We start from the raw sequence: 13,644 nt of genomic DNA on the forward strand, positions 1-13,644 counted from the left end.
CACACACACACACACACACACACACACACACACACACACACTTTCTTTACTCCCTCAACTCTCCTCCCCATGCCCCGAATAAAATCTATTTCAAACTATATCCATTGCATGGCTGGTACCTCAGGGAAGGGGTGTCTCAGCATGGACGCGCAGAGGCACGCCCTTCCACCTCAGCATACCGGGCCTCTACCAAACATATCCTGGTTCTTCCTTTTCTTTCTTTCTTTTCTTAAGATTTGTTTATTTATTTATTTTATGTATATGAGTACACTGTAGCTATACAGATGGTTGTGAGCCTTCATGTGGTTGCTGGAGAATTTAGGACCTCTGCTCGCTCTCTCAGTCCCCGAGGGCTCCGGCCCAAAGATTTATTATTATAAATAAGTACAGATGGTTGTGAACCACCATGTGGTTGTTGGGATTTGAACTCAGGACCTTCCGAAGAGCAGTCAGTGCTCTTAACCTCTGAGCCATCTCTCCAGCCCCCTCTTTCTTTCTTTTTATAAAACACAACAGATCCCGTCTCAAAATCAAACCAAAGCACACATCTGTATCTGTGATCTGTGCAGTTCAGGGTGTGCAATAACTCATGAGGAATACTTAGTATCTTACAGCAATGGTTCTCAACCTCTGAACCACTGCAATCTTTTAATACAGTTCCTCAAGTTGTGGTGACTTTCAACCATAAAGTTATTTTTGTTACTACTTCATAGCTGTAATTATGTTACTGTTATGTCTTGTTATATAAACATCTATGTTTTTTGATGGTCTTGGGTGACCCCTGTAAACAAATTATTCAATCCCAAAGGGGTTGCGACTTACAGGTTGAGAACCACTCTTCCATCAGTGTTGGGTAACTTACTTGGTGGTGCAGTTTCCAAGAAGCAAAGTTGGAATTTGAACCCAGCCATGTATTTGCCAGGGGTCTCCTGCAGGCTCCCAGGGGCTCCTTCCCTGCACCTGCCCAACTCTACCTAGTGTCCATTTCTAGCCAAGATGTAAATCACTTCCTTACTGTGCTAAGGTCCCTTTGTTTAGCAGCATTTGGCTTTCTGGGATTCCAGATGTTGCGGGGGAGTGCAGGGCACTAACTTTTGCAGAGCTCCAGTCCCTGCCGCTTTGCCAGCCATAGCACAGTCCAGGTCAGCCATAAAAGCCCCTTCAACCTTTGCTCTCTACTGCCTGCCTGGAAGACCTGCTGAGTGAGGATCAGCCAGGTGGACACAAGGCAAGGAGTGGCATAAGTGTCAGCCAATGGGGGCGCTGTTCAGGCCCCTGGGCATCAGTGATAGGCCCAGATGTTGATGCCAAGTCAGGCCTATCCAATCAGAGAAGCCTCAAGATTAGTGCTGGGGGTTGTACAGCTGGAGTGGAGTGGACCGGAGCTGGAGAGCCTGTGGCCAGGAGAGTTGGAACAGGATGTGGTGGTACCCTATCGGCTCCATCTGCCAATTGATGCCAAGGTGACTCCCCAACACGGGCTTCTGCTGAGTCCTCAGGTGCTGCCAACCTAGTGGGGGAGAAGAGCAAGTGAGGCCACCACCCCCGATGTATGATGTACTTACCAAGACTCCGGTTGACTCCTGGATTATGTCTGCCAGAGCCCAGGGGTCAAGTTCTGATAACTTATGTTTTTTCCTAGCACACGAAGAAGGTAGCCTCCCTGCAGGAGGGCCAACCCCCACCCCCACCCCCAGGCTGCTTACGTTGGCCGCACGGTCCCCACCTCTGCTTGTCTCTTCTGTTCTTTTGTGCTTGTCCTGGCCTGCTCCCTGATGTTGATAGCCAAGAGCCAGAGATTTTTAGTTTCTCTCTCTGTCTCTGTCTGTCTCTGTCTCTCTCTCTCTCCCTCCCTCCCTCCCTCCCTTCCTTTCTTTTTTTTTTTTTTNTTTCAAGGCTGGGTTTCTCTGTGTAGCCCTGGCTGTCCTGGAACTCACTTTGTAGACCAGGCTGGCTTCTTTTCTTTTCTTTTCTTTTTCTTTTCTTTTCTTTTCTTTTCTTTTCTTTTCTTTTCTTTTCTTTTCTTTTCTTTTCTTTTCTTTTCTTCTCTTCTCTTCTCTTCTCTTTCTTCTTCTCTTCTCTTCTCTTCTCTTCTCTTCTCTTCTCTTCTCTTCTCTACCTCCTCCTCCTCCTCCTCCTCCCCCTTCACCTTCTCTTCCTTTTCTTTTTTGAGACAGGGTTTCTCTGTGTAGCTCTGACTGTCCTAGAACTCACTCTGTAGACCAGGCTAGCCTCGGACTCAAGAGATCCACCTGCCTGCCTCTCCCTGGCCTCCCGCATTCTCAATTCACTGGCAGGTGGGGCGGGGAGGGGGCGTGAGGGTGGGGGAGAGCAGGGAATGGGGTGAGAAGAGAGTCCTGAGCTTAGACACAGGCGCTTACGAACCGTTAAGGCTCTCCCAGAGTGAGTGCCAGAGAGCACGAGGCTGGGAACGGGATTGCCAAGTCTGGCTGGCTTTGGAGGAGAAAATGGACACTTCATTCTGTGTTTCACAACTTTATCCCTCACCAAGCCTTCGAAGATGGGTGATGGGAGATCTGGACCAGAGTGGAGCCCCGTCTTCTCCTCCCTTTCTCCCTCCTGCTGGCCCCTCTCTCCTCCCACTCGCCTAGCTTTCACTTTTTAATTCCTAGTCGTTAGGTTTTCTGATCATCTACGGTCTTTGGTTAGCCCCAGGTCCAGGCTTTGAACCTTGGTTCATCTTCTACAAGACAGGGCCCGACACCGGGTTCTAAAAGAGGGACGTAGGGACCAGGCCGGAAATGTTCTGGGCAGCGTTGGGGGGCCAGCGGCTGAATATCCGGTCTTTCCACCCTCACCCTAAGCCTCAGTGCCCAGCCTTTCGGCCGCACCGGAGCCTGCCCTCCTTTTGCGCTCGCCGGGATCCACAAACCACCCCACACCCTGGCACCTGTAACTCATGCCCAAGTCCCCGACCCTGCTCAGCAGCCGATTGGGTTACTTTCGGGAGCGGGAGAGCGGAGGCGGAGCTCCCCGCCTCCTCCCTCCTCTCGGAGGTGGCCGGAGGGATGGGCCGAGGGCGGGATCCCGGCTGTGCCCAATTAGCCAGGCGCGCAGCGCTAGCGAGCGCAGTTACAGCGGGTCTCCTGCCGCCAAAGCCTCAAGAACCCCAGATTCAGCGCCTCAAGCCTGGAAGCTCCCCAGTTCTTCGTGGCCCCCAACAGCTCCGGAACCCCAGCCGCTGCAACTCTCCGCGTCCGAGATCCAGCACCCCGCAGTCTGCGCTCGCACCATGCAGCTAAAGTGAGTCCATTCGAGGTTGTGTCCCGTGAGTGGGGTGGGGGAGCTGGGGACCCACCCGAACTAGGACTGAGATTGCCCGACGCTAGCGCAGCGGCTTTGTACCGGCGCAGATGTCCCCAGTTCCCGACGGCTAGCGGCCACACCTGGACCTGCCGTTTGGACGGCAGGGGGCGGCGCAGGGCTAACCCGTTGCATCCGCGGACCAGACCCCGGCGCGTGGGCGGCTGTAGGCGGAGGAAGGGCAAGAGCCGGTACTGAAGGTGAAAACTCATAGCAGTCATGGGCACTGGCTTAGCCGCCGCCGCCCTTCTCCCTGTTGATTTCCCAGAAGGAGGATGTGTGTTACCTCAAAGGCCAGCTGATCCCCATTGCATGGGGACAGGACACCTCCTTGTACACTTGACTTTCCTCACAGATCCAGACTGGGCAGGGGAAGTGGGAGGTGTGTAGGAGGTGTGTGTGTGTGTGTGTGTGTGTGACAATTTTGCGCTCCGGCGTTTGCAAATATTTCCCTCAGGCACTTGTACCATAGACACTCCATCTCCACTGGCTACTTGCTGAGGTCCTCAGTCAACAAGTGTCCTAACCACAGAGTCTCCAGGGATAGAAAAGGGGAGACCTTGCAGGCTACCGAGTGCCTGCTGGCCAGTGGCTGGTTTGAGTTTGTGGTTTGCCCTCCCCCGTGTGTGTGTGTCTGTCCATCCATCCGTCCCTGTGGCTCCCCAAGGGTTTCTTTTGAGACAATCTTCTGAGAATTTCAGGGCTGCTGTTGAAAGAGAGGGAGAGTTTTTGTTTGTTTGTTTGGTTAGTTGGTTGGGTTTTTTTTTTGAGACAGGGTTTCTCTGTGTAGCCCTGGCTGTCCTGGAACTTACTCTGTAGACCAGGCTGGCCTCGAACTCAGAAATCTGCTTGCCTCTGCCTCCCGTGCTGGGATTAAAGGTGTGCGCCACCACTGCCTGGCTGAGAGTGAGGTTTTGTAAAAGGTGTGTGGGCAACTGTGAAGTGTCTGTGACCTGCTGCAGGGTCTTAGCCCCTATAGAGAGTCTCCATAGAACAGACGGCCTTGGGAGACGAGGCGAACTCTGGCTAAAGTATCCAAGGCTGCTTTAGAGTAGGGTGAAGTGCCCTTCTTCCCACCACCCTTCTCCCCCTCCCCCTCACTCCCACCACCAACCAGACCTCTAAAAGGAGGCAGCTAGGCTGAGATACATAGGACACTGTCTTTTGTGTATCACCAAGGGCCTGGAACATGTCATTCCACCAAGTTTGGTTTCAGACAGTCCTGGCTCTCACCTGTCTCCTTTGGGGCCATCAGGTGTCTCTATCTCCTTCAGATGCAGCTTGTAACCATTTCTCTACAGAAGGTTAGGTCACAGGGAGGGGGCACAGACTTCAGAGCAGGGACTCTCAGAGCCCTTTCTCCTCACACAGAGTTTGGGAGCTGTTAGACTCTGGGGATTTGTGTTTGGGGGAGGGGGGAGTATGGTCCTGGTTGGGTTCTCTGAAGTCTCAGTGGAAAACCAGCCAGCCGTCCTCCAACGGAATTTACATATCTCCTAGGTGTTCCTGTTTTGTGTCCTCGGGAACCAGGCAGCCTGTTTGGAAGAAGCTCCATGTTTCTAGCGGGTTCTTTTCTGGTCTTGGTCTGTTCTTGCTGCTGTTTAGCAGCCTCTGTGCTGGTAAGTTGGGATTCATGCTGTGTGGTGCATAGATGCAGAACATTAGGGAAGCCCTGGCCACTGCCCCTAACAGCCTCCCCAGAGGCCCATTGGAGAAAGCTGGATCCCCATACCTAGGTTGATATGTATCAGAAAGGGAAGTGCTTTTCCAAACTTTATACTTCTCTTTACATTTCTTGCTTGGGGGTCAATGGAATGCCCCTCTTGGTCTCTCTGTATGGTGAATCATAAAAGCCACCTTTAAGGAGAGCTAAGGGTGAGAGCCTGCCAAAGCCAGGGAGGGAACCAACCTTGGCACTAGGTGGAGGCTCACACCTCACACCTGAGGTTGCTACAAGACACTCACGCGCCCTCCTAATGAACCTTAGTAATGAATTCCTTTCTTGCCTTGGTGGGCTGGGGCAGGATTGGTGTTTGAATCTTAAGTAAATACATTGTGTCACTTTGAAACCTCTGCAGAGACTGAAGTTGAGGAAGTCCACGCAATGGTGGGCAGCAATGTGACGCTCAGATGCATTGACCCCCACAGACGCCATTTCAACTTGAGTGGTCTGTATGTCTATTGGCAAATCGAAAACCCAGATGTTTCGGTGACTTACTACCTGCCTTACAAGTCTCTAGGAATTGAGGTGGACAGCTCCTACAAGAACAGGAGCCATCTGTCCCTGGACTCCATGAAGCAGGGCAACTTCTCTCTGTACCTGAAGAATGTCACCCCTCAGGATACCCAGGAGTTCACATGCCGGGTATTTATGAATACAGCCACAGGGTTAGTCAAGATCCTGGAAGAGGTGGTCAGGCTGAGTGTGGCAGGTAAGACTCTCAAAGCAGAGATTAGCTTAGCCCAGCGTGATGCTCGTCCTGAGGAAATCCCAGATTCAGTGGTGGGCTTCTATGCATCTGGGGAGCTCTGATCTTCTTCTTCGATTTATTCATTATATATAAGTACACTGTAGCTGCCCTCAGACACACCAGAAGAGGGCATCAGATCTCATTTCAGATGGTTGTAAGCCACCATGTGGTTGCTGGGATTTGAACTTAGGACCTCTGGAAGAGCAGTCAGTGCTCTTAACCACTGAGCCCTCTCTCCAGGCCTGAGCTCTGATCTTAACAGAGTCCATAACTCAAGTCCATAACGCCCTGGTTTCAGAGAACTGCCATCTTTGTCTTCAATTTGCTAATTCAACTCAAAGTAGATACTGAGAACTGAGTTAATAGGGGAGTGTGGAGGTTGGGTGATGGCTCGTTAGGTAGAGTGCTTACCATATACACGTGAGCTCCTTAGTTCAATTCCACCACCCACCTAAAGTCAGGTATAGTAGCATGCATTTCTAGTTCTAACACTAGGGAGGCAGATAGGTGGACCCTTAGGGCTCACTGGTTAGGCAGCCTAGCCTCCTGAGCTTTGGGCCAGTGAAAGATTCTGCCCTTCGCTCCCAAACAAGGTGGACAGCTCTTGAGGAACAACATTAGAGGCTGTACTCTTACACATAGGCACATGCGGACCTCCCAGCCAGCACGTTTTCAAATGTGTGTACCTGAAAGGAGTAAAGGATGCTGGAAATCTAAATGAAGCTGGACTTTAGGGGAAGATTTTTAGTCCAACCAAGGATTTGGGGCTACTTAGTGGGGAGGCAGATGTGTGTCCAGTGAGGAAAACTAGCCCCACATGAGGGAGCAGGAGTTTGGTGTGGGGGCCGTCACCTCCCACCAGGCTCAGCGTCCTTCTCTCCACCCCCACTCCTGTTAGCTGCAGTAATTACTTTTGCAGCTTCATGGCCAAGATACCTGATACAGACAACAAAGGGACAGAGATGTGCTACAGTTGTTTCAGACCATCCTGGAGGGAGGTCAGGACAGACCATTTGGTGGCAGGAGCACACGACAGAGTCTGCTCAGTGCACAGCAGACCAGGATGCAGGGAAAAAGGGCAGCCTGGCTCTTAGCTCTTTTTTTCTCTTCATTTAAAACATTTATGTGTATGGGTGTTTCGTCTGCATGCCTGTCTGTATTCTATGTGCATGCCTGGTGGCCACAGCGAGTCTAATCTCATGGGACTGGAGTTACAGATGATTGTGAGCATCCATGTGGGTGGTAGGAACCAAACCCAAGACCTCTGGAAGACCAGCCAGTGCTCTGAACCATCTCCTCTAACACCTCCTACCCCCCATTTTCTCTCCTTATCCATTCTCCCAGTACATGATGGAAGTTAACTCAGTTAATCTTCTAGACTTCCTCAGAGAGAAGCATCTGGAACAGATGGGTTTCAGTTCAGTCTGAAGATTTAGCCGTCTATATCTGTGGGACATTCCACCCCACAGGCAGCATGAGCCTCTCTGGCTTTGTTTTGGTTAGACATCCCCACTGGTCAAGCCTCCCTCACCGCTGCCTCCTTTCCCTGCAGCAAACTTCAGTACACCTATCATCAGCACCTCTGATAGCTCCAACCCGGGCCAGGAACGTACCTACACCTGCATGTCCAAGAATGGCTACCCAGAGCCCAACCTGTATTGGATCAACACAACGGACAATAGCCTAATAGACACGGCTCTGCAGAACAACACTGTCTACTTGAACAAGTTGGGCCTGTATGATGTAATCAGCACATTAAGGCTCCCTTGGACAACTCGTGGGGATGTTCTCTGCTGCGTAGAGAATGTGGCTCTCCACCAGAACATCACCAGCATCAGCCAGGCAGGTAAGGCCCAGGCTGGGGCGTAGGGACTTTGGGAGCATCCAGGTTGTAGGTTAGGTGAGGTCCAGGGTCATAAACAGACTCCTTACAGATGGTCCCTATCAGAGAGAGGCAATGAGGGAGGCTCTCAGTGTCTGAAGGCAGGGACAGTGATTGCTGCTCTGGCCTGTCACAAGAACTTACGCTCATTGTCCAGGCAAATGACGAGTGTGCCTGTCACCTGCAGCAGCTGATTCTTGAGCTCTTTAGCCAGTGATGACTGAGAAACACCGGGCCCTGGGGCTCCTCAGCAGCCACAGACCTTGGTCAGGATGGGGGAGGGAGGGGGGCATGCAGGGACACTTCCCCACATTCTCTTCCCACCCCACCCCAGGGAATTCAGCTGGCCCTGGATGCTAGCTATGGACCACAAAGACATGACCCTCCCCAGAGGCCTTAGCTATCCCAGTCTAGGTAAGGGACCAAGCCAGTCACCAGATATTAGAAGAATGATTGTATTAATAAGAAGTGTCCCAAATAGGTGACCCGCAGAGGGAGAATGTTGGGGTGCAGTGGGGTGGTAAATAGCTGTCTTCTTTGGCATCGGTAATGATACTGGCATTCTCAGTGGGCACCAGTGTGTTGTACAAACATCAAAGAGCATCACCCCCAGAAGAGCCTGTATTTCTTATATACCCCTCCCTTGTAAGCCTGGGGAGAGTGGCTCCAAGTCTCATAGTAGGACAGGGGACCTTTGCCCAAAGAGCACCCATATACCAGCCTGATATTTTTACAACTCACACAGTGACAATCGGAAGCCTTTTGAAATCTGCTGCCCCTTTCTTTCCATGGAAAGGACTTTCCCGTCAAGATCCTTAAGTCTTGAGCATTTTCCCTTTCCCTTTTTTGGTGGGTAGATGGGGGGGGGGGTTGGGTAGAGACAGGATTTCTCTGTAGACCAGGCTGGCCTCTGCCTTCCCAGCGCCGGGATTAAAAACCACCCCACCCCCTCACCCTAGGTCCCATTTCCTTTCTTTAGACAGGGTCTCATGTAGCCTAGGCTGGCCTCAAACTCACTGTCTAGCCAAAGTGACCTGAACTCCTGATCCTCTCTCTCTGCCTCCACCTCTGGAGTGTTTGGCCCTGCTCAGTTTATGTGGTGCCTGTGAACCCAAGGCTTAATGTATGCTAAGCAAGCACTGTGTGCACCGAGCCACGCCCCCAGCCCAGTTTCTCTTTCCTGCAGAAAGTTTCACTGGAAATAACACAAAGAACCCACAGGAAACCCACAATAATGAGTTAAAAGTCCTTGTCCCAGTCTTTGCTGTACTGGCGGTAGCGGCATTCGTATTCGTTTCCTTCATCATATGCAGATGCAAGCGTCCCCACCGAAGCTATACAGGTTTGTGTGAGACTTGTTGACCGTTTACCTGTGAATGCATTGGTTTCTACAGCTTCCTAAACTTTTGAAAAGATTTCATTTAAGACTCAATTTTAAAGCAGGCCAGTGATGGCACATTGCCTTTAATCCCAGCACTTGGGAGGCAGAGGCAAGTGGATTCCTGTGAGTTTGAGGCCAGACTGGTCAGTAGAGTGAGTTCCAGGTCAGCCAGGACTACACAGAGAAACCCTGTCATGAAAAAAAAACATCTAATTTTAAAAGTATAAGCATACTTAGCAACACAGCCTGAATCCTCCCAGGAGGTTAGACCCTCCGTTTTCAATAGAGCCAAGCTAGTGGCAAGAAGTTCACAGTTGAGGCTCCAGAGGATGATGGATCCTAGATCCAGAGGTGGGGTGGATGAGCTGGGGAGCACCGAGCCTTTAAAGGCACAGGCTCACATTTAAACCCCAAAAGGACAGTTCCCAGAGATTGGATATAGTTCATTTCTATGGACTCTCTTCTAAGTCATGGGCAAGTATATACCTGGAGTCTTGTGCACTCCAAGGACAGGCCCAGAAAGTAGCAAAGCCACCACATCCTCCACATGGGCCACAGGGCAGGCTCTATGGCTAGAAGGTCTAGAAATCCTGGAAGGACTCGGGAAGTGGAGGAAGCTAAATAGAGCCCCGTGCCACCCCCCAGCCTGGCTCAGCCTCCGACAGACCCTTCTTTCCTTTCCCACAAGCCACCCCTGTGTTTCCAGTTTGTGGCCAATACCAGTGGTGTCTGAACAACACTCCTCAGCCAGGCTGTGCCAGGGCTCCTGAGCACAGAATCTTCATTTTTGAAAAAATATTTTCACATGTATGTATGTATGTATGTGTAGAAGCCCTTAGAGGGCTGTAAAGAGCATTGGATCCCCCAAACCTAAAGTTATAGATGGTTGTGAGCCACCATGTGGTGCTGAGAACTGAACCCAGGTCCTCTTGCAAGAGCAGCAAATGTTCTACTTTTTTTTTTTTTTTTTTTGAGACAGGGTTTCTCTGTGTAGCCCTGAGTGTCCTGGAATCAGGCTGGCCTTGAACTCAGCAATCTGCCTGCCTCTGCCTCTCAAGTGCTGGGATTAAAGGCGTGCGCCACCACCGCCCGGTGCAGCAAATGTTCTTAACAGCTGTGTCAGGGTTTGTATTCCTGCACAAAACATCATGACCAAGAAGCAAGTCGGGGAGGAAAGCGTTTATTCATCTTACATTTCCACATTGCTGTTCATCAGCAAAGGAAGTCAGGACAGGAACTCACACAGGGCAGAAACTTGGAGGCAGGAGCTGACACAGAAGCCATGGAGGGGTGCTACTACTGTCTCGCTTCCCCTGGCTTGCTCAGCTTGCTTTCTTTTAGAACCCAGGACCACCAGCCCAGGGATGGCACCAGCCACAAGGGGCCCTCCCACCCTTGATCACTAATTGAGACAATGCCTTACAGCTGGAATTCATGGAGGCGTTTCCTCAAGAGAGGCTCCTTTCTCTGATAACTCCAGCTGGTGTCAGGTTGACACACAAAACCAGCCAGGACAACTGCTGAGCCCACTCTCCATCCCTAACACCAAGTATCTTAAATGCTCCCTGCACACTTTCGCCTTCAACTCCACCTTCTCTTAAAAGCAAAGCTTTCTGGGGAGCCCCTGTGGGAGGTTGGGGAAGATGGTGGACAGAAGGGATGATGCTACTGGGAGCCCACCCTCCCACAAAGCCTGAACCTCTCTGCTTTGTCCCACAGGACCCAATACTGTACAGCTTGAACTTACAGGTGAGTCTGCCTGCAGGGAGAAGCCAGTTGGCTGAGCTGTCATGACCTTTCATACCTTCGGCTGGTAGTTTTCCATACCTGAGGATTCCCAAGATGCAGAAACCCTGTCCTGTGGTGGAAACTTCTGGATAGCAGACAGCCTGTCATAGGTCTCTGTGCCCCTCCTGCCTCTGCTCTGCAGGACCCCATAGACTGTGACTCTGGCAGCCCAGAGTCCCTTGGTGGAGGTGTATACTCTATAGTTTCAAAAACAGTTGCAGGTGGATTTGGTAATCTCCAGAGGTGTGGATTCATATCTTGATTATCCACAGAGGTATCAGTTGACCACGGGGAAATATCCCTGGCTTTAAGTATTTTTACTACCTCAAAGTGACTGTGCCTTCCCAAACCTGGCTTTTTCACGTTAGAGATGGTAGTATGTCTGGTCCCCTTGGTGCAGTGGGGGCTTGTTTGCTGACACCCACTGCCCCACTCCTGTGAACAAGCTAGTGTCAGGCCACTTTGGAGCATGTGTTCTGGGCCACCTAGTCCTAACCCAGTCATGTGACTGCAATAGCGAGCTGCTTCTAGTTTTTAGCCCCTTTCCCTCACCAGTCTGAGTCCTGGGAAGAATCATTTCATTGTCTACAAAATTAAAACACTGAGCATGGTTCAGTGGCATGAGCTTGCCTGGCAGGCATGAGGCGGCAGGGCTTGCCTTCACCTTCCTCTCTCTTCCCTCCAAGACCACGCCTGACAGGAAGGACTCTGCCCAGGATATGGACAGGGTTTCTGTGAGTTGCCATCAGGTGGATGTCAGACACAGCTTCAGAGTGGACCCCCACAGGCTTGGTGACAGAGGACAACGAGCTGTCTGCTTATGGGCTGTGATGGAGGCCAGGAATCCCTGGCTTTACGAGGCACAGAGACTTCATCCCAGAAACCCCGAGGGAGATCTCTCCAGCGGGCAGCAGCAACATCATCGGAATATGGAGCCTCCGGTGAGCTTTTGGCACAGAGAGCAGCAGCTTGTGAGAAGATCCTTCCTTGGCACGTGACTACTCAGTCCTAGGAGCTTTATAAAAGAGCATTTGAGCCAATCACTCTGAAAGCCCTACAGAGTCTACTGGAGACTTTCCCTGCAGGACCTTCAGTGGAGGAGGAAGCCTGACTTTATTTAGGTCTCAGGCTACTTGGGCCTCCTCGAGGATATGTGGGATTTTGTCTACAGCAAACCTGTTGCTGGCTGACAATGGTTGGGCTCAGAGGCACTCAGCTTCATAACATCAATGGGACATGCCTCAAAGCAAAATACTTCCCATGTTTACATACGGGTGCTTCTCCCTCATCCTTGAAGGCTCTTAAGCCTGACTTCCTGTGGCTACAGAAGCTTCCTGAAAGCCTTGAGCTCTTTCAGACTGAACAGAAAACGGGAGGACAGCTTCACCCAGTCTCAGCAGCCCGTGAAGATCTCAACTCCGGCCTCCTGGGTCTCCATGTTGCCGGCCAGAATAGAGCTAGCTCTTTTGTTTCGAGATGGTTCTGCAAAGTTGGCTGCTTGGAAACCTAGGGATGTATGTACGAGCTCCGGGCTGATGCAGTAGGGGGCATGGAACACAGTATCTGACCCTAGTTGAGGGCAAGCTCCTTCCCACGCAGAGGACTGGAAATTCTGGACCATCAAGGCCTGTCTGCTATGTGGCTGGGGCTCAGTGCTGATGGATGTGTGAGATCTCAGGAATGAGGAGTGAGAACCCTGGGCTCAGGACTAGGAAGACCTGTCCTTTTTTTTTTTTTTTTAATGCCCACATGGACTTTTTATTCTTCACACTGACTTATTCAATGAGTGTAGAGAGAGAACCACTTAAGTTCTTCCCGAGAACAAAGCATTACTTACCTGCAGAATAGCAACTGTTGTTACGGGTCTTGAGTTGGCAGCTACAGCAAACAAGCACAAGGAGCAGTTCGGGTGCAGGAAGATGGGGACAGACATTTGGGAATTAGTGGTCTCCCTGAGGCCCATGGCTTCCCAGGAACTCAGGTGGGTCTGTGGCAGCCCAGTAGGGGTATTCCTCCTACTTTAACTTTCTTGTCAGAGGTAGTTTAGGTTCAGAGAGAGGTCAACTCAGCAAGCCAGCTAGCCGCCATGGGGCACCAGACCCACCGCCCCCCACCCCCTGCTTATGTAGGCATTGGGAACCCTTCACAGACCACTGGCTGTACAGTCACCATCACCTGCTGATCCCAGCAGGCCCCACCTTCCTGTGGAATCCTGGGAGCACTCCCCCCTCCCCCCTCACTGCACCCCCACCCCAGCACATCAGCATTCATTAGATTTGCCCTGTAACCTCTGACTCCTCCTTTATCTGGGTTGTAGATGGGGCATAGTGACTTCTAGAAACCTAACAAGGGAATAAATATAAGGTGTGCTTTCTGCCTCATGTCTGGTGGCTTGTGTCAGTGTGGTGTGTCTGGCTCCATCAGCCCAGATGTTGCTACCACTATAGGTAGCCGTATTCCTCAGGGGACAAGGGCCATCACTCTTGTGGTTTGTTACCGCCCTGACGTAGAAGACAGAGGTCTCTCCCAGCATCCCATAGAACCCAGAAAGTGTCCCAAGGGGGAAGGTCCTGACCTCTGTGGTCACCTGGTAGGTGGAGAGGGCAAGTGGCCCCCAGCTGGAACTCATCATTGCGTTCCGTGCCTCAGTTTCCTCTCTGTGAAATGAGACACGTGGTCTATTCAGTAGAGACCCTGGCCTGAGACGACAGTTGTGGCTCTGGAACGGCCAGCCTCAAAAGAAGATGGTTCTTTGCTGCTGTGGCCTGCTCTGTAGTAGGTCTGAGGATGTTTCCGCT

The 13,644-nt window shown here is 51.4% G+C and overlaps 1 protein-coding gene across 2 annotated transcripts; it reads left to right on the forward strand.

The window, feature by feature from the left end:
* Positions 1-3,088: 3,088 nt before the first annotated feature.
* Positions 3,089-13,190, forward strand: Icoslg (inducible T cell costimulator ligand). Of its 2 annotated transcripts, XM_021175202.2 has the most exons (7): positions 3,089-3,264; positions 4,825-4,943; positions 5,403-5,756; positions 7,348-7,641; positions 8,864-9,019; positions 10,778-10,807; positions 11,533-13,190. In XM_021175202.2, the coding sequence occupies exons 1-7, from the start codon at positions 3,254-3,256 to the stop codon at positions 11,541-11,543; spliced, it is 975 nt and encodes a 324-aa protein (XP_021030861.1). In that variant the 5' UTR covers positions 3,089-3,253; the 3' UTR covers positions 11,544-13,190. The 2 variants fall into 2 exon arrangements, with proteins under 2 accessions (XP_021030861.1, XP_029338154.1); XM_029482294.1 differs by having other exon boundaries at positions 10,778-13,190.
* The last annotated feature ends 454 nt before the right edge of the window (positions 13,191-13,644 follow it).

Source organism: Mus caroli, chromosome 10 (assembly GCF_900094665.2).
Source record: "Mus caroli chromosome 10, CAROLI_EIJ_v1.1, whole genome shotgun sequence".
In the NCBI taxonomy this organism is placed as follows: Eukaryota; Metazoa; Chordata; class Mammalia; order Rodentia; family Muridae; genus Mus; species Mus caroli.

What these genes read in the sequence shown, in the direction of transcription:
- Icoslg (XM_029482294.1), top strand. An exon ending in GTTTAGCAGCCTCTGTGCTG is followed by an intron (nt 4,944 to 5,402) that starts GTAAGTTGGGAT and finishes AAACCTCTGCAG; the next exon opens with AGACTGAAGTTGAGGAAGTC. An exon ending in TCCCCACCGAAGCTATACAG is followed by an intron (nt 9,020 to 10,777) that starts GTTTGTGTGAGA and finishes TTTGTCCCACAG; the next exon opens with GACCCAATACTGTACAGCTT.